Here is a 20687-nt window from a genome sequence, read left to right as displayed (position 1 = left end):
TTGCAATCCCACTGGTATGGAATAAATCAAACAATGCCACAGGCTTCAATGACATCTGGTTTATGTGTACTGCATAGTGTTAAATGCAACCATTCCAAGGCTTTTGCTTGAAGAAAAGTAACAAAATTGCAAGGCACAGGAGACGAACGAGGCAAGTTGGAAGCAGCTGTCCATCAGTGCCAGGCTTGCCTTATATACTCTACATGCCGCTGTGCATTTGTGCTCTGCTGTTCAGACAGCACAAACTCCCAACATCGAGGAATCTCTGCTCACTGAGACTGAGCACTTTCTATCCACTGCCACTACAAAGGGAGAGAGCCTGAAAATGTCCAGGAAAGATGCTGTCATTCCTCAAGCCAAACGTATCAGGTTGCTGTCCTGTCAACCAGAGCTTTACATCTGACAACATGGCAGTGTAACAAGAATTGGCTTCCAAATAAATTTCGATATGTAATATTAATACAAAAATAAATGTGAAATTCAGTTCTGAAATTTCAAGAAAATCCTTAGAAAAAATGTGAACTGACCATCCAATAACTCTATCCAATGGCAATCAATGCTTATGGATAGAAAAGACCTTCTCAGCACTGCCAACAATCAGAGCCCACTGCACCATTCACTGGATGTGGAAACTTATTGTTTATGGGGTTACACAGCAAGGAAACAGGCCCTTCGGCCCACCACGTCTGGGCTGAACTTCAACCACCCATCTACACTAGTCCCACGTTTCCTCTCAATTCCGATTAACTCTCCCTCTGCCACCCCCCTCCCCCTCTCCGCTAATCCTCGGGGCAATTTACAGTCACTAATTAACGTGCCGACCAGCACGTTTTTGGAATATGAGAGGAAACCGAAGAACCAAGGGGAACATGCAAACTCCACACACACAGAGCACCTCAGGTAATGATCGAACCAGGATCTTTGGAGCTGGAGGCAGCACCACTAACCGCTGCACCACTGTGCCGCCATACCAACGCCACTGTTAACTCGAGTCATGAGGATTACAAACCCTTTCTTCCTGCTCACGTGGAACTGTGCTTTGGAACCCGTTGATATTTGCATGTTAGCTTGCCACTCCTCAACATGAGCTGCATTGAGAAATAGTGGTTGCAAGCAACGTCCTAGAGAAGCTGGGAGAAGAGAGAAGATTTTCCTACATGATAACATTATTCAATATTTTATAAGTGTATCACTCTGGTGAAATCTGACAAATTCTACCCACTCTTTAAAGTTTACAAAGCCTTCAAGAAATCAAAGAATTTGATGAAGAGTTAATCATCCAACAGGATATTTCCCAAGACCCCTAAGCATTTCATTTGCATTAAATAAACGAGACTTCTCCTCAGCACACTGCGTCCCTGAGATGATCAAAGACGTTTTGTGATCTCCAGCTGCAGGGGATATTTCCAGAATTCTGCTTCAGTTTCTGCACTTCCTTGAGCTTACTGAAGTGTCAATTTTCTTTCTTCCACTCCAAACATAAAAAGGGAAAAGCAGATCTTCACACACATCCAATGGGGCACTTCATTTGTGGCAAAACTCCCAATAGGAAGTGATGATGTCATCTTAAACCAAAAGTAACTTCTAATAATGTTAACAGCTTTATCCAGCTGAAAAAGTTTTCAAAAGTCAGTCAAGGTCAGCAGGGGAACTCTTGAAGCATACTAATGTTCATAACATGCTCCATGGAGCATCTCAACAAATTAGTGGGAGAAGGGAGTGGAGTAGAGGTAGTGGGGGGAGCTAAGGGAAAAACAGCACTTTTAGAGGCCTCAAGGGATGCAAAGAACGTGTGAGCATTTATTTTCAGATCCCATACAGGACAATCTTAATGTGATTAAAAAGGGCCTTTAAAACAGGTTATGATGCACTTACATTAAGCAGGTGTCCACACTCATTTTGTCCAGCACACTGGCTTCTATAGGTATCTACAATATACTCTTAGAACTCAAGTCATTTGCTCCTGCAGATCAAGGTCCGGTGCTTGTATTTGGTCCCCTTTGCAAAGCTAAGAGTATAAATGACTCACCTAAGTGTGGGAGTACGTGAAATGCTGCATGTTAAAACCCTGGACCATTGACTCTGCCCTTGTCTTTCAAGTTGTTGCTACCCTGAAGACTGTCCCAAGGACTTTGCTGCCCCACCTTCTCTGCAACTGGTGATGTATCATTAGGGCTATGACTGATGCCTGCAGCTCAGTGGGCGTTAAGTAACAAAATGCTGCCTGGATTAAAGGGCATGTGCTTTAAGGAGAGGTTAAACAAACTTGGGTTGTTTTCTCTGGAGTGGTGGAGGCTGAGGGGAGACCTGATAGAAGTTTGTAAAATTATGACAGGCTGAGACAGACAGCTGGTATCTTTTTCCCAGCGTTGAATTGTCTAGAGGGCATGCATTTAAGGTCAGAGGGAAGGAGATGTGCAAGATAAGCTTTTTTTTGACACAGAGAGCGGAGTGTGCCTGGAATGTGCTGCCGGGGTGGTGGTGGAGGCAGATACGACAGAGGCGTTTAAGAGGCTCTTAGACAGGCACGTGAAAGTACAGAGAATGGAGGGATACGGACCATGTGCAGGCAGAAGGGATTACGTGTCATTACCTTAATTAGTTCAGCGCAACATCGTGGGCCAAAGAGCCAGTTCCTGCGCTGTACTGTTCTACGTTCTATGAATTTGCCTATGATTCTGCTTCCAGCTTATGAGGCACCCAGAGTGTGCATTGCCAGAGATTGCACTGAGAGTCAGGCACAGATTTAATTTCCAGGCCACTTTGCTTTGGGTTGTCGAAAGCTCATCTTTTTGTCATTTCTAATAGCAGTTCTGACCCTGCACAATTTTGTTATTTTCCATTTTTCTTGCAAAAGATAAACTTCAACACTGATATAACATTTTGACCCATCACAGTTGGTCACACATTTGTCACTGGAAGATCTCAACAATAACTGGAAAAAAGCTGGACTAATTAAAAGTAATTCCTAACAGTGGCAGTACACTAACAGCAGTCTGCCATTATCTGCCCTCCTTCCATGAGAATCTCGGACTTGCACAATTTATTTTTGGCAGGAACACTTTATTCCTTAAATCCAAATAGAAGTCACTATGCTTTGGGTTTCCTTGGGTGACAATGTCTTTGGAATGGTAAGATACCCAGTTGGGAAAAGAGGGATCAGATTTTCCAATGGAGCTTGACATTCTACCGTATGCCACTGTTTTGATGCTCATCAAGCCTTTTGCCACAATTCCAACAAACTTCCTGGGTGGGTCTTCTTTCATTTTTGTTGATGTAGCTGCTCAGGCTCTCTAACTGTCAACAGAACACCTCCCACACTGCGTCAACACCAACAACCTCTCTGGCACCAATCTTACAATTCCTCCCTCTCATCGCTCACAAGATTCTGATCTAATCTCTGGTCACTCGAGCCCCGCCAGCAGAGCTCCGATCTCCAGACACTTCCCCTCTCCAAACCTGTCCACCCTCCCCACTTGGTCCCTGTGCAATGAGTGAACAATGTCTTCATTCTCAGGTGATGCTGAATTTTGAGGCAAGTTTTAAGAGTACAAATCAGTTTCTAGCCAAAGTGTGTTGGTTTAACCTTTCAAGCAACCTCATAATGCAACAGCACTACTGCTTTAACTTCCTGCATTGCTGACAGCTTCTACATTGTGTCCTTGGCCAGCTGTATTGTCCTCACCTGCTGCATTGTACCCTCAGTTGCAGCAATGTTGCCCCAATCCTTGGCCTACTGCCCTGAGCTATTGCATACTACTACCCTCATCCGCTGTACCATTGCCCTCAGCCATTGCACGCAATCAGCAGTTGTTGCACTGTTGCCCTGAGTTGTTGCATGCTGCCCTCAGCCACTGCACTGTTGCCCTTGGTTTTTGCACGCTATTCTCAGCTGCTGCACTGTTGCCCTGAGCTGTTGCACTGCTTTAGGGCTTTTCTCTTTGGAGAGATGCAGGATGAGAGGTGACTTGATAGAGGTGTATAAGATTATGAGGGGCATAGACAGAGTGGACAGCCAGCACCTCTTCCCCAGGGCGGTAATAGCCAGAGGACATCTGTTTAAGGTCAGAGGAGGAATGTTCAGGGGAGGTGTCAGAGGCAGGTTCTTTACACAGAGAGTGGTGGGTGCCTGGAACGCACTGCCAGGATTGGTAGTAGGGGCCGATACAATAGGGACATTTAAAAGGCTCTTAAATAGGCACATGGAAGTAAGAAAAATGGAGGGTTATGGGCTGTGCAGGAGGGGAGGGTTAGATTGATCATGGAGGAGGTGTTCATATAGTTCGGCACAACATCGTGGGCTGAGTGGCCCACACTGTGCTGTGCTGTTCTATTTTCTACGCCGTCCTCTGCCCTTCTTTTGCTGGCTTGCCACTGGGAAGCTGGCGATTCATTGCACCTCCACCACTCACGAGTAAATACAAGAGAATGAACGAGCAAACCTTGAGTACATCATGGTATAAATTGGTACCTCATTTAAAAATTATTTTCTATTAAGTCTTTCAAGCAGCAACCATTTGCTTAGATAAATTGGCTCATTCCCTTTGATTACAACCTTACCATTACTTCCTCCCATTCTATGACTTTGATTAGTATTTTACTGTTGAAGTATAATACGATGGAAACAGAAAGCCCTCAAGACACACTAAAGTATTCTACACGCAATGAATTACTTTATAAGCGGAACAGGAATTCTTTGAGCAAATCGAATGCTGAATATACATGCAAAATCCCACCGAAAAGTTCATAACCAATTCATTTGTGTTTGATGACTCACATTAAAGGAGGAATATTAGCTGAGGCTCCCTGATCTTCTGGGAATAATAACTGTACCACACTAATAGGAAAGTGGGGCTGGCATTTCACAGCCGAAGGCAGTTCTTGTATTAACAGTACTCCTAAGACGGGTGTCAGCCTCAATTAGGAGCCACATTCAACTGAGATCCAAGCTCCTGGCATCAGGAGGTATCTGCTTCGTCCAGGGTTTCACCCTGAAACGTCGACAATTCTTTTCGTCCCACAGATGCTGCCCGACCTGCTGAGTTCTTGCAGCAGATTGTTTGTTACACCAGATCCCAGCATCTGCAGTCTCGTGTGTCTCTAAATACTTCCTTGCTCCTACTGGTGACAGTTCAGAATCCTGATTTTTAAAGTTATGAGTAAAATACTTTTAAATGCAATCACTCAGCCACAGGTGACTAATAGCCCAGGCATCAGACTCATCAGACTCCTACCTGTATCTAGAGTGATACTCTGTCCTCTTCTTCCTCTTTTTAGGCAGTTCCTCAGGATCCGCGAGGTGACTGATGAAGCCAATTTGGGACCTGTCGAATCTGCTACAGATGGGGCAAGGAAGAGCCTGCTGAGAAGGTGGCGTCAGTTTGTGAGTGTCATACTCCTGCTGTTTATGCGGGCTTCCACATTCTTGCTCTGGTATCTCTGGCGAATTCAAGACAAACTGCTCCTCTGGGAGGCTCATGATATCAAGAGGCTGATCTGCACACTTAGCACTGCTGTGTATCAGCAACACAATCAGGAAGAGCGAGTTATGTGTAGACAACATGATTTGCTCAAATGTCAGCAATCTACCCAAGGTTCCATCTTCACTTTGCTGTTAGAGTGGTCATTAATTGCAAAACCACATCAGGACAGCAGCCAGGAAGGCGGAAGCCTAATATTTTGCTAAGAAACACTGGGAATTATCAGCACTGGGTAATGAGCGACTCTGTGGTGATGTCACCACGTTGTGATAAATCTATTGCCTTTCGTCTGTCAGATGCCGATTAGCAGGAGGTGGAACAGTTGGGGAGCGAGGTGGCAGCGGAGGGAAAGGGAACATCCCTCTTGCAAAGAAAACATTAAGTGGGTTAAATACACTTATACTGGTTAAAAAAAAGACAGGGTATCACACATATGCAAAAATAAACATCAACTTAGAAACAACAGAGAATTTCTTTGAACAAAGAGTGATTAACGTGGAGAACAGTCAGGATTTAAAGACAAATTTTAGGATCACTCAAGTCACTTTGCTCTTTTTAGATTAGTAGCCTGAACAAAATGTGAACATTTAATTGAAGGATTGGAATATTTAATGAAACAAGGTTCAGGAGGTGAAAATAGCTGTTTTCTCTTTGCATTCCATGTGAATTTGGTTGAATGGTTACTCAGCAGTAAAAGAAATTTATCATTATTTGCAAGCGCCAACAGGTGCAAAAATATCACTGCCATTTATGCCCACCTATGCTGAATCAGTCCCACAAAGGGTGCAGATGTGATAACTAACTGGCAGCAAATACCTCTGCTCGCCTTTAATGCTTGCAGCACAAGGAAATTTCCCTCTCTCAGCAGTTGCAGGAGATTGCACAAGTCCTAAGCCACCTCTGGAGATTCACTGATGCAAATACTGAACCTCTTCAACTTCACACACACACAGCATGATGTGAGATTTCTATTGCAGCAATACTGATGGTTTGTTCACAATTATTAACTGATGTGTTCCTTGCTTGTCCTTGGGTAAATAATGGGCAGTCAATTTATTTCAATGTCCTCTCACCAGCAGCACCCTTTTAACTTATTCCTGAAATCAATAGCACTCACAACCAGCACATTAACCACCGAACCACCAGTAACAAGTAATCTGCTAGAGAAACTCAGCAGGTCAAGCAGCAACTGTGGGGATCTGTGGAAATGCTGTTCAATCCACTGAGTTCCTCCAGCAGAATGTTTGTTGCTCCAGATTCCAGCGTCTGCAGTGTCTTCTGTCTCCAACGAATGAACCATGATGTGCAACACAAAGTCATTTCTACCCATTGATAAACTTATTTTATTCCTTCTGGAAATACCAAATGCCACCAGTAACTATACACAAACCTTGGTAACATTGTCCAGGTGAACCAAGCGCCTTTCTGCAGCCATCAAACGAATAAACTGTGATCTGGAAGGTCCCGATGTTAAGAAAGTGACTGCCACACACATAATAGGATATTTGCTTGAACCAAACTAGTGAAGCTGATGTGTGAACCACAGACAGATGAAGGAGCCATCATACTGAACAGAATTACTTACCCACAAGCTTGTGTTCTTGGATTGTCCACCATCTTCTGCAACTGCAAGTTATTGAATTAAGACTTGAATCACAGAGGCACAGATGCCTGTTAATTACTCACAATGGAGGGAGCACCATGTAGAACTGCCATCTGTTTGATTTCTTAAAACAGTTTCACATCCTTTACAGCCGCAAGACAAAAACCTGGGTAATATCTTTAATAAATCCACCCTTTCTTCTAGTGTCAGGTTGTATCCTGAGGCAACTCAATTTGGCCTGATGCCCAATGACAGCTGTGGCTTAGTTGATAACATTCTCATCCCAAAGTCAGAAACTGGTATGTTCAAGTTTTCCTTATTCTCTCAGTGATGGTCAACTTCATTGGCAAGGCTGGACGTTGCTGCCCAGCCTGAACTGCTCTTGAGAAGGTGGTGGCGAGCTGTCTTCTTGAACTCAAGGGATGGTGGTTAGACACTTGATTGAGGAGCTCATTATCCAGCATTCGTACATCCCAAGTGTTACTTGCCACCTGAACCCAGGCCTGAATCTTGCCTATGTCTTGCTGCATGCAAGTACTGATGGCTTCATTGCCTGAAGGTTTGTGAATGAAATTGAACATAAGCACTCACGTTCCTGATCTTTTGATGGAGGGAATGCTATTGATGGAACAGTCGAAGTTAGTTGGTCCTTGGACATTTCCCTGACGAACTCTGGCAATAATGCCTGGTAGCTTCAAATGGTAACCCTCCAACAACCACAACCATCTTCCTTTGTGTGAAGTATGACTCCAGTCAGTGAAGAGTATTCCCCGGACTGCCACTGACTTTCACTCGTGTTCCACTCTGCCTCACTGGATTAACTGCTCTGACATCGGTGGCAGTAATTCTCAACTCACCTCTGGGATTTAGTATTATTTTGCCCATGTTTGGACCAAGGCTGGCTTGAGGTCTGGAGTTCTGTGGCCTCAGAAAAACCCAAACTGAGCATTAGTGAGTCAGGTTATTGGTGAGTAAATGTCTCTTGGTTGCACTGCTGACAAAACCTCCCTTCATTCTGATGATAAAATGATTGGCTGGACTAATTTTATTTTCTGTTTTTGGGCAGGGCATATTCCAGAGTCCTGAGCACAAGAAATCTAGATGGATACTCTGGAGGGAATCCTACACTGTCAATGGTGTGGATTTTCAGAAGAGACATTAAATCTTGACCACTTTGCACGACAATGGTTTTTTTTGTTCTAATCGTGTTCTTTCTCGTATAATTTTGTATAATTTATGTTTCATTTGTTTTTCTTGTGAACATTGTGTATCTGATGCTATGTGCCTGTGATGCTGCTGCAAGTAAGTTTTTCATTGTACCTGCGCATACATGCCCTTGTCCATATGACAATAAACTCAACTTTGACTTTTTCCGACTTTGACGACACCTCTGACCATCCTACTCTCCCACCTCAGATGGAAATAAAGATCAAATCACACCAATTTGAAGAGGAGGATGGGAATCATCCCTGCCCTGCTCAACATTTATCTGCCATGATGAAAACAGGCTAACTGGTATTAATCACAATTCTCCTCCTGGAGCTTACTGTGTTCAAATTGGCTGTCGTTTCCCCAGAAAGGTGACTGCACTTCAAAAATATTTCACTCAATGTTCCGTGCCTTGGGATGCCCTGAGTTGCAGAAGGTGCGATATAAATGCACACCTTCCTTTCGGTGAACAAATACGAACAATAGTACATCCTCAGTCCAAAGTTCCAGATTTCATCATGAAAGAGAAATAGAATTGACTAATTTTGTTTACAACTCTGAGACATGGTAATAAGCACATTGTTCTACCTGTAGCAAGTGGCTGACACTTCTTTCCTAACTGAAGAGTAGGTCTAATAGAGCTTCAAGCAAACAGCTGCCTCACTAAAAGGTCCCTAAGTAATCAATGCATATGATTTGTAAAGGAGTAAAGGTGCTGAAAATCACAAAGTACTTGACCAAAGGACAAATGCATAATATCCACAGAACAGGCAGCAAGAGAATCCAAGAGTAATCCAATGGCAGAGACTTGAACATTCGTAAACGTATGAGATTTTCCAAGATTTGGCGAGTTTAGTCACTGCATATTGTATGCCTTCAATAGATTTCCTTAAAAGGAAAATATTCTGATGACACAAGTTGTTCGTGACATTGTTTTGTTTCCAAATAAAACCAGGCAGTGTCTTCAATGCCAAAGGAGTGTTCGAGTTCAACAGGAATAAGGATCTACTTGTGCAATGTGAAAGATACTGAACTCCATTTTCCTAACACACTACACTTGCATTATAACTGTGTTAGTAAAGTGAGACTGCAATTTTGCAATCATCAATGAAACTGATCAGTTCAACAGCATGGAACTATTTTAGTCAATATCTTCCTCCAGAAAGGATCTTCTCACAATAGGTTGCTATTGAAGCCAAGTCAGTCAATAACAACACTAATCAGCTGTTACTGAGAATGCAGAACGGTTCTATTAATTCAGTCTGAGCCCAAAATCTGATGCTACCAACTGCTGTCTTCTTGTCCTCAAACCACTGTGGCAAGAGCTGTCCAGATCAACATGCCTGTTGATGTAAATTCAACTGATATATTTTGCATTTGTTGAATTAAGAACATTTACTGGAAAAGTACCCTTTTAATGATGTGATAATTAATGCCTCTCAATTAATTACACAGAAAATGAGCATCTAAAAAAAATGTGCGGTCATTTTAGATTCTTTGAATTTTTCTTCCTTTTTCCTTCTTCTCTCTGGCTTTTTACTTGCCTTTGTGTTTCTGATTTGACACTGAACTTATCCATGAAAACTTCCTCCTTTTCAGTCCATTGCCTGTTTACTTCTCCATCTTCACACGTTAAGGAGATGATGGTTATTCACCGATGTCCCAGATACCTCCTGGTCCTCAATGCTGTTCACAGCTTCCACTTCCAAACACAAAACGCGTACTAACCCTAAGATGCTCAGCTTCAGAAAAAACTTGGTCCATTATAATTTTGAAAATATTTTCACTGCTTTACGTAAAGCAAACTGCAGTTTTCCACTAATAAGGTCAATATGCCATCAACTGGAAAGATCCAAGCTTTTTAATCCCCAGCTATACTGCAGTGTTGAAGGCAAAGCAAAACCCTTTCAGCAAATACCATGCAGCATAAATAAAGGGGCTGAGGGATTCCCTTTAACATTAGTATTTTATTGGCTTCTAAGTTAAGCAACAGGGATAAATTTCCTGCCTCATTTATTTGAGAGTGTAGCTGTTTGTACAGGATGGGGTGACATCCATTTGTTTTAATGTTTTGAACATATAGTTTGTTCTTTCGCCAAATTAAATCATTCAGTTCAACATTAACGTGAAGATGTTCTGAATAAATCAGGTCATCTCATATCCATGGTATAACAACAAATGACGAAAAATTCCTATCAACGCCAACAAGCAGTTTGGTTGTACAGTTACACTGAATATCAGGAGCTCCAGAAATCACACTCTCACCAACAAAGAGAGCATTCAAGTTAGTTGACATTTCCAGCAGACTCCCAAGAGCAAAGTGGTAGAATAGGACTGCTGGGAACTCACCAAAAAAACAAGTCAGTTATCCTGTAAAAGCCTTCATAAAAAATAGCACAAACCACTGAAACAGACAGTCACTTTCAGTTGCTGGCATTCACATTTGTAGTGTGTCCCTAAGCAAGTACATACCAAACACTGCAGAAAATGCCAGTGTAATCAAATGCCAACTCATCCAGTTTTAACCAACAATGAACAGTACAGCACCGGAACAGGTCCTTAGGCCCATGTTGCCTGCGCCAAACGCAATGTCGAATTGAACTAAATCTCTTCTGCCTGTATATCCAGGGAATGGAGGGATATGGATGAAATCTCTTCATCCATATCCCTCCTTTCCCTGGATAGTCATGTCAAATTTATATTCTTCCTAATGAAGCCTCCTGGTAATGAGTTAGTTCAGGAAAGGTTTATCACATACACTTACTGTATTAAAATAAACACTACCTTCTTTAAAATATCAAGTATATATTGTGTTAACTGTACAGTTAATGGGTTTATCAGCTTGCTTGTTCATGTTATATTTCAACAAACACATTGCAAAGACAAATACATTAACAATGGATGTTACCACAGATGCTGGGCTGAAATACAACTATTCCTCCCTCTGAAGAACATCTCAACAATTTAATGTGACTACATGTCAAGGAAGCACCCAAAAGACCACAGTTTTCCATTGATCACAGGCTCACATTATGTAACATTGCAAAACACTTTTGCAGCAATTATGATTACATTGACAACCAGGGGACATATTTAATTAAGATTAAAAAAGATACATGTTAGCTAAGGTAAAAGGCCCTGAAAAATGAAACCTTAAATACATGAGGCATCAATCAGCAATGTTTTCACTGTTGATTTTTTTCTTCAATTTACATCTTAGGACATTCAACTTAAATTTCTAACAACACTAGCTGTAGGTTCAAATACACACATCCTCAAGTATTAACTCTGTCATCTCTGAGATCAAATACTCAGAACATGTTAAAGATTACAATCCAGCAAGTAAAAGCAGTGACACCATTTAGCAGATATACCACTTAGAAGTTGCTGGGAGAAAATATTCAATTGAAAGCTGCAGGGAATCTGCCTGCATGGAATTGAAGAGACTATCCTTGGCTTGTTTAAATCTGGATATTCACAGAGCATTCCTGTCCAGTTGGTGACATTCCCACTCTCTGACAGCTGTGAATAACAGCACAGATATATACATATATATTAAAATAATAATTTTACACCAATAAAACAACCATCTAGAAACACAAAACATGCAAACAGAAATCCCTCTGGTCTTATTGTGTCTGTACTTATTGAGTTAACAATAGTCTTCCCACAATATACCACCCAGTGTGGAAAGCCAGAAGACAATACTTGTTTAATCAAGTCTGTCAAATACAGTATACCAATAACTCACTAATAGGCTTCATTGCCAACAAACATGGTTTTGTTTTGCACTGAGATTACGTTCCACTTATCAAGAACAGACCCTTGTACTTTATACAATAAAGTTCACATTCATTTGAAGAATTCCTTTAGTTATGACCCTGTATTTTGTCAGTGGAAGAACAGTGACAATATTCAGCAGGATCTGACGGACCAAGCACTTCCAACTCCATGTTGTTACCAAAGATTTTACATTTTTCATGCTGATACAGTTACATCAAATTGTTTTTCTTCTTTCTCCAAGGCATATTAGTGCATCTATAGACTGAGAACAATGAATCTCAACCTTCTTTACTTTACATTTATTCACTCCATGCCTTGAAACTTGCACCAGGACTACTATGCACTAAGGTCACAGTGTAAAAGAAAAGCTGGGCAGTTAAGGGACAATGCATTTTTTTTTGACTTGGTTAACATTTTTACAATTATGCGAGCAGATGCTATGATCAGATGACATCTGGGAATGGAGCAACCACCAGAACCTTCAAGACATCAGCAGGCCAAACCATCAAGAAGAACGTCACAGCTTTGTGAGAGTTGATGCACCTTTGACACATACACAGATTACCATTTTGCAGGATTGTAATTTTCACTGAAGGATGACGCTCCGTGATCATCAGCGAATGATGCTTTTTTTTAGATGATCTAAATGAAGTTATAATGGCCCATTATTCCAATGGATGTACTTGACAGAGTTAAAGCTAAAAGAGGGTAGATACTTAAGTTGCAATGCAGATATCAAGACATATATCCAACAGACTTCATAAAAGCATTTCTTTCAATCTCAGTGCATGAGCGCTAGAAGGAATATTTTTGATGTGAATTAGTAGACTTCGCACAAGTAGACAGGACTTAACTGCTCAAACAGACAGACAAATCAGGGTTAGGGTTTCTATTAACAGTGTCTTTTTCTCTTCATTTCACCTGACTAATGATCAATGGCACTCAAAATCACAATCATTTGTTCATCATTCCACTGCTACGGCCACTGATTAACGGAAGCTGTGGGTATAAGGATTACTTTTCCATGAAAATTCAGTCCTGACCTTGACGTGCTTTGCATCTGAAATCATGCCAAGGGGAGCAGCAGAAAACCCTTCACGTCAATATCACGCCCCACCTTCAACTTACCTGCCGAGCAGAAAATGAATGACAATGCAAAAAAATGACTGAACAGGAACCACATTCTCAGCTCTGGTTCAAAATGGATGGCATTAATCTCCAAAGTGACGTGCTCCTGCTGGCCCTGTTGTTAGTTCACCAGTCTACCTGTAAAAATAAGACAGGACAAAGTGAACACAGGATTCATCACAGGCTGTTTCACCAGTTTCCAAATGTTCTCACAGAATCCGAAAGCTAAAAATGATGAAGGGCAATTCATCGCATTAGATCATAACATATCCGTTCATTAATGTTCTCATTGAAACCCAACCCCTCACCTCAACAACACTCAGTGAAACCTAACATTATAGTACATGAACTATCACATCGGAACCCACCTTCACAGGGCATCAACACACCCAGCAAAGCCCATCCCTTAACTATCCCACTGAGGCCCACTCATACAGTCCATCCACTCTCCAGATAAAGCCCATCTTACAACACATCAACACACTCATAGCAACCCGCCTCTACAGCACATTGACTGTTCCACCACAGCCCACTCCCACAGACCACTAACTGTCCCAACAATGACCATATGCCCATCAAAGTTTAACCCCTCAGTCTTTACATTCTCTCTTTGCAGCTTTTGCCTGAGGCATTAACTTGTCCATGATCAAACCAAACCAGATTTGATAACCACCAAACTTTAGCCTCCACACTGTGCTTTACAGATTACCCAAATTTTTCACAATGCTATGTCTGCTGAAGAAACCACTGTATTGTAACTACAGTCACACATATCTTTGACTCATATTCAGTGCTGAGCACATCTGCTAAACCTGCAGCAAGCCACAGTAGTGCAGCGGTTAGCATAGCACTATTACAGCGCCAGCGACCCAGGTTCAATTCCGGCCGCTGTCTGTAAGGAGTTTGTACATTCTCCCCGTGTCTGCGTGGGTTTCATCCGGGTGTTCCAGTTTCCCCCCACATTCCAGAGACATATGGGTTAGGAAGTTGTGGGCATGCTATGTTGGCGCCAGAAGTGTGGCGACACTTGCGGGCTGCCCCCAGAACACTCTATGCAAAAGATGCATTTCACTGTGTGTTTTGATATGCATGTGACTAATAAAGATATCTTATATCTTATGAAAGGAAAGCAAGCCACAGACAAGGTCCTGAAATCGCACAGTTGGATTGTGGGCATTAATACATTCCCCTGGAATTCCCAGCCGTCAATGGGGATGTTCGTTAATTTAACAAGTTCTCTGCTATAAATAATAATAGGTTCAGATGAATGAACGTAGCATTTGTACAGTTTAGTCTACAGCAGAATTTCAAGCTGCAAGTGTGAAAGCATCCACTTGTCATTATAATACCGGGAGAACAGAACGCAAGAACAGAGCAGCAGAGTAGGCCACCTGGCCCTTAAGCCTGCACCACTATTCAATACAAACATGGCTGATCTGCCTCAGGCCTCAGTACCTCTTCTGTACCAGCATAACCTTCAATGTCCCAGAACAATAACCATAACCTTCAATTTCCCTGATCTTTCAAAAACATATCCACCTCCTCTTTAAGCACCTCCGGTGTTCTAGCCTCCATGTTCCTCAAGGTAAGAAACTTGCACAGTTTAGGCTTTGGAGGGACGGGGGCGGGGATTTGCTTAGCAATTGTGAGCTTGCTGCTTGTGAAAAATACTTTGGGGCATGCGCCCAGATTTCGATATAATTGTCTTCAACTACATAAACATTTTGATAGAAAGCCAAGTAAAGATTGGGAAACAGACCTGGGATTCATAGACACTTAAAATATCATGGAAAGACTTTTTAAAAAAAAGATCAGTGGAACTTGTATCACAGAATGGAGGTAATGGCACATCACACTTACAGAAATAAATTTGAGGCCAGAGAATTTGTTCAGCAGTAATTATGACTCAGGACATTGTTTCAAACTCCTTCACAATATTAAACATTTTCAGGGGTGTTTATACCAGAATAGTCTATAAAAAGCTAAACGTCACACCAAATCACTTATTCAGTGCTGAGCACATCTGCTAAACCTGCAGCAAGCCACCCTGAGAAGCTGGCTATGGTAGAAACCTTTGGATTTGTGTTTTAACTACATATGAGCAGACACAAGAAGTTGGTGTCAGTTTCGCATAGTAACGTTGAAAGATGCTGACAGTTTCTGTGTCGTTACAAGTACAAACTGTACAGTACAGAAAATAATCTGAGTTGAGAAGAATGAGAGGTGATCCCTCATTCTTGCTTGCAGAACTCTCATGTTGCTTGACAAGGTTGTGATACGTGATAGTGAAGGTAGGAATAGGAGGAGATGGCAAATAAATGCGTGGCTGAGAAGTTGGTGCAAGAGAGAAGGTTTTAGATTTTTGGATCATTGGGATCTCTTCAGGGGAAGGTGGGACCTATACAGAGAGGACGGATTACACCTGAACCTGAGGGGGGGCCAATATCCTTGCAGCCAGGTTTGCTAGGGTGGTTTAGGGGGGTTTAAACTAGTTTGCGAGGGGGATGGGAACCGGAGGAGTAGGTCAGAGGAAGAAGGGGGTGGGGAAAGGTAAGATCTAACAGGTAGAGAGGCTTTGAGGAAAGGAGAAGCAGAGTACAGGCTATAAAAGTAGTAAGGCGGATGGGCTAAAGTGCATTTACTTAAATGCAAGAAGCATCAGGAATAAGGGAGATGAACTGAGGGCCTGGATAAGTACATGGGACTACGATATTGTGGCTATCACAGAGACATGGCTGACATCAGGGCAGGAATGGATATTGAATATTCCTGGTTTTCAGTGTTTTGAAAGGGATGGGGGGGGGAGAAGAGGAGGAGGGGTGGCGATACTGGTCAGGGACAGTTACAGCTGCAGAAAGGGTGGATAATGTAGAAGGATCCTCTCTAGAGTCAATATGGGTGGAAGTTAGGAACAAGAAAGGAGCAGTAACGCTACTGGGAGTATTCTATAGGCCCCCCCGTAGCAGTAGGGATACTGAGGAACAGATTGGGAGGCAGATTTTGGAAAGATGCAAAAATAACATGGTTATTATAGTGGGAGACTTCAACTTCCCAAATATTGATTGGCACCTGCTTAGTGCCAAAGGTTTAGACGGGGCGCAGTTTGCTAAGTGTGTCCAGGACGGATTCCTGACGCAGTATGTTGACAGGCCGACTAGAGGGAATGCCATATTAGATCTAGTTTTAGGTAATGAACCGGGTCAGGTGACAGAGCTCTTGGTGGGTGAGCATTTGGGGGACAGTGACCACTGCTCCATAACCTTTAGCATTGTCATGGACAGGGATAGAAGCAAGGAGGACAGGAAGATATTTAATTGGGGAAAGGCAAATTATGAGGCTATAAGGCGAGAACTTGAGAGTGTGAATTGGGATGACATTTTTGAAGGGAAATGTACTGTAGAGATATGGTCGATGTTCAGGGATCTCTTGCAGGATGTTAGAGATAAATTTGTCCCGGTGAGGCAGAGAAGGAATGGCAGAGTGAAGGAGCCGTGGGTGACGAGAGAGGTGGAACAACTAGTTAGGAAGAAGAATCTCAAACTATATCATGTTTAAACTTGGAAAAAATTAGGAGTGGTACTGTTGATCCTTTGCTTAAATTTGAGGAAGTTTGGAGTCTATTTATTCAATATTTTCACATGATATAGATCCCCTTATAATAACCTTTCAATTTAGAGGAACAGAGTTGACGACATAATATTGCTCTGTTTCTATTGAGAAATTTTAGTCCAGATTTTTTTTCTGTTTGTTTTTTTTAAATTGTTTTTTCTTTAGCTTAGTTTCGTTTCATATATTGTTTATAATTTTTCTTATTGTTTTGGGGATTTTTTTCTTTTATATTTTATAATAAATCATTTTCTTTTATATTATATTCACTCACTAACAGATCGTTGGATCTACAGATTTTTTTTATACTTTATTGTTCTTTATGATTATCCATGCCATGATTGTTCTCCTGATCTCTTTGTATTACATGTATAAACATTGATATATTAATCTGTATTAATTTGAAAACTAATAAAAAGATTGAAAAAGAAAGAAAAGGAAGAAGAAGGCAACGTACATAAGGTGCAAGCAGCAAGGATCAGACAGGGCTCATGAGGAATATAGAGTAGCAAGGAGGGAACTTAAGAAGGGGTTGAGGAGAGCGAGAAGGGGACATGAAAAGGCTTTGGCGAGTAGGGCTAAGGAGAATCCCAAGGCTTTTTACTCGTACGTGAAGAGCAGAAGGATGGCTAGAGTAAAGGTAGGTCCAATTAAAGACGAAGGTGCCTGGAAGCTGTGGGTGAGGTTCTCAATGAATATTTCTCTTCAGTATTCACCAAGGAGAGGGGTCTTGATGATGCTGAGGACAGTGTTGGTGAGGGTAATGTTCTAGAGTATGTAATATCAAGAGAGAGGATGTGTTGGAGTTGTTAGAAAATATTACGACAGATAAGTCTCCAGGGCCTGACGGAATATTCCCCAGGCTGCTTCGTGAGGCAAGGGAGGAGATTGCTGAACCGTTGGCTAGGATCTTTGAGTCCTCGTTGTCCACGGGGATGGTACCGGAGGATTGGAGGGTGGCAAATGTTGTCCCCTTATTCAAAAGAGGTAGTAGGGATAGTCTAGGGAATTACAGACCAGTGAGCCTTACGTCTGTGGTGGGTAAGCTGTTAGAAAGGATTCTAAGAGATAGGATCTATGAGCATTTAGAGAACCATGGACTGATTAGGGACAGCCAGCATGGATTTGTGAAGGGAAGATCTTGCCTCACAAGCCTGATAGGGTTCTTTGAGGAGGTAACCAGGAAGATTGATGAGGGTAGTGCAGTATATGCGGTCTACATGGATTTTAGTAACGTGTTTGACAAGGTTCCGCATGGTAGGCTTCTTCAGAAGGTCAGAGGCCAAGGGATCCAGGGAGGCTTGGCCGTGTGGATTCAGAATTGGCTTGCCTGTAGAAAGCAGAGGGTGTGGTGGAGGGAGTGCATTTGGATTGGAGGGCTGTGACTAGTGGTGTCCCACAAGGATCGGTTCTGGGACCTCTACTTTGTGTGATATTTATTAATGACTTAGATGAGGGGGTGGAAGGGTGGGTTAACAAGTTTGCAGATGACACAAAGATCGGTGGTGTTGTGGATAGTGTGGAGGGCTGTCGAAGCTTACAGAGGGATACTGATAGGATGCAGAGCTGGGCTGACAAGTGGCAGATGGAGTTCAATCCAGAGAAGTGTGAGGTGGTACACTTTGGAAGGACAAACTCCAAGGCGGAGTACAGGGTAAATGGCAGGATTCTGGGCAGTGTGGAGGAGCAGAGGGATCTGGGGGTTCATATCCACAGATCACTGAAAGTTGCCATACAGGTGGATAGGGTAGTTAAGAAAGCTTATGGGGTGTTATCTTTCATAAGTCGTGGGATCGAGTTTAAGAGCTGCGAAGTAATGATGCAGCTTTACGAAACTCTGGTTAGACCACACTTAGAGTACTGTGTCTAGTTCTGGTCGCCTCATGATAGGAAGGATGTGGAGGCGTTGGAGAGGGTGCAGAGGAGATTTACCAGGATGCTGCCTGGATTAGAGAGTATGGATTATGAGGAGAGACTAAAGGAGTTTAGGGCTTTACTCATTAGAGAGAAGGAGGATGAGGGGAGACATGATAGAGGTATACAAGATATTAAAAGGAATAGACAGAGTGGACAGCCAGCGCCTCTTTCCCAGGGCACCAATGCTCAATACAAGAGGGCATGGCTTTAAGATAATGGGGGTGAAGTTTAAGGGAGATGTCAGAGGGAGGTTTTTCACCCAGAGAGTGGTTGGTGCATGGAATGTGCTGCCTGGGGTGGTGGTGGAGGCTGATACATTGGTCAAGTTCAAGAGATTGTTAGATAAGCATATGGAGGAATTTAAGATAGAGGGATATGTGGGAGGAAGGGGTTAGATAGTCTTAGGAGTGGTTTAAAGGTCGGCACAACATGGTGGGCTGAAGGGCCTGTATTGTGCTGTATTGATCTCTGGTTCTATGGTACTTTCTAATTACGGCCCAGGAGGCCATTCAGCTCATCAAATGCACGCCAGCTCCCCAATGGAACAACCCCATCAGCCCCATTCCCCTCTCTTTATTTCCCTGTAATCCTGCAACATATTCACTCTCGCATGCCCTTCAACTTCCCTTTTGATGAGTACGAGGTGTTGCATTTTGCGAAGTCAAACCAAGGTATACTTATGCAGTGAATGGTAGTGCCCTGGGGAGGGTTGTAGAATAGAGAGACCTAGGAGGACAGGTACATAGTTTGCGGGCATCACAGGTACACAGGGTGGTGAAGAAGGCATCTGGCGTGCTGGCCTTCATCAGTCAGGGCACTGAGTATAAGAGTTGGGACATTATGTTGCAATTGAGGCTGCACCTGGAGTGTTGTGCATGGTTTTGGTCACCCTGTGTATAGGAAGGATTTCATTAAGCTAAAAAGAGTGTAAAGAAGATTTACGAGTCTGTTGTTATGACTCGAGGGCCTGAGTTATCAGGAGCGGTTGGACAGGCTAGGACTTTATTCCTTGGTATGTAGGAGACTGAGGGGTGACCTTATAGAGGTGTGTCCAATCATGAGGGGCATGGATAGGGTGAATGCACACAGTCTTTATCCCAGGCAAAAGGAAGCATGAAATAGAGGGCATAGGTTTAAGGTGAGAGGGGAAAGAATTGCAAGGAACCTGAGGGGCAACTTCTTCACGCAGAGGGTGGTGTGTATATGGAATGAGCTGCCAGGGAAAGTAGTTGAGGCAGGTACAAAAACATTTAGGAGACATTTGGATAATTTATGTGTAGGGAAGGTTTGGAGGGATATGGGCAAATGGGACTAGCTTAGGTGGGCACTTTGGTTAGCATGGACAAGTTGGGCTGAAAGCCCTGCTTCCATGCTGTATTACTCTATGACTATTTATGCAAGAGCATCTTTCTTGGATTTAGTGCATTCTTTGGTGGGGTCAGATGATTGATGACAGAGTTAAAAACATAAACTTAAGAAATTTCAAGCTAAATATCACAGAAATCTACACAGAGTTTATACCAGTACAATATGGAAAGCACTTTCAGCATCTACAAAGACAAATTCCACTTGGGACAGATTGGCAACAGGTGAAACTGGACAAACATGAGGTATGTGCAGGATTATGACTGGGATTGACAATGCATGGCTGATTAATATGGAGCATGAGTAAACCGTCACAACATTTTTCATACATAGCTTTGGAGCAAAGACAGAAACCAAAAGATCCCATGACAGACCTATTCTTCAAAGTTTTAATTATAAGCCGAGAAAACAAGTCAAATGACTGCTTGGAAAACTAAAACAGCCCTGATGAAGAGTCAGGTGCGTGTCAGACAGAATTACTTCAGTCTGACACACATCTGGCTCCTAATCATCTATTGCTAGACAATGCCAACATGTAGCCCACTCTGCTCTCAAAGTCAAAGTCAAGGTCACCCCTCATCCTCAAAAATCTTGCC

General features: G+C 42.5%; 1 protein-coding gene across 1 annotated transcript in view; it reads right to left on the bottom strand.

Moving 5' to 3' along the window:
* Nucleotides 1-20687, bottom strand: part of LOC127578251 (contactin-1-like) — a 659394-nt gene that overhangs the window by 352603 nt on the left and 286104 nt on the right. The window contains 1 exon segment of the mRNA XM_052030032.1: nt 13204-13341. Coding sequence (XP_051885992.1) covers nt 13204-13258 — 55 coding nt within the window. The 5' untranslated portion in view covers nt 13259-13341.

The sequence above is a fragment of the Pristis pectinata genome, chromosome 15 (genome assembly GCF_009764475.1).
Source record: "Pristis pectinata isolate sPriPec2 chromosome 15, sPriPec2.1.pri, whole genome shotgun sequence".
NCBI classification, from domain to species: domain Eukaryota; kingdom Metazoa; phylum Chordata; class Chondrichthyes; order Rhinopristiformes; family Pristidae; genus Pristis; species Pristis pectinata.
Note: the sequence above shows the minus strand (reverse complement) of the source record. Positions and strands in the feature narration are given on the sequence as shown.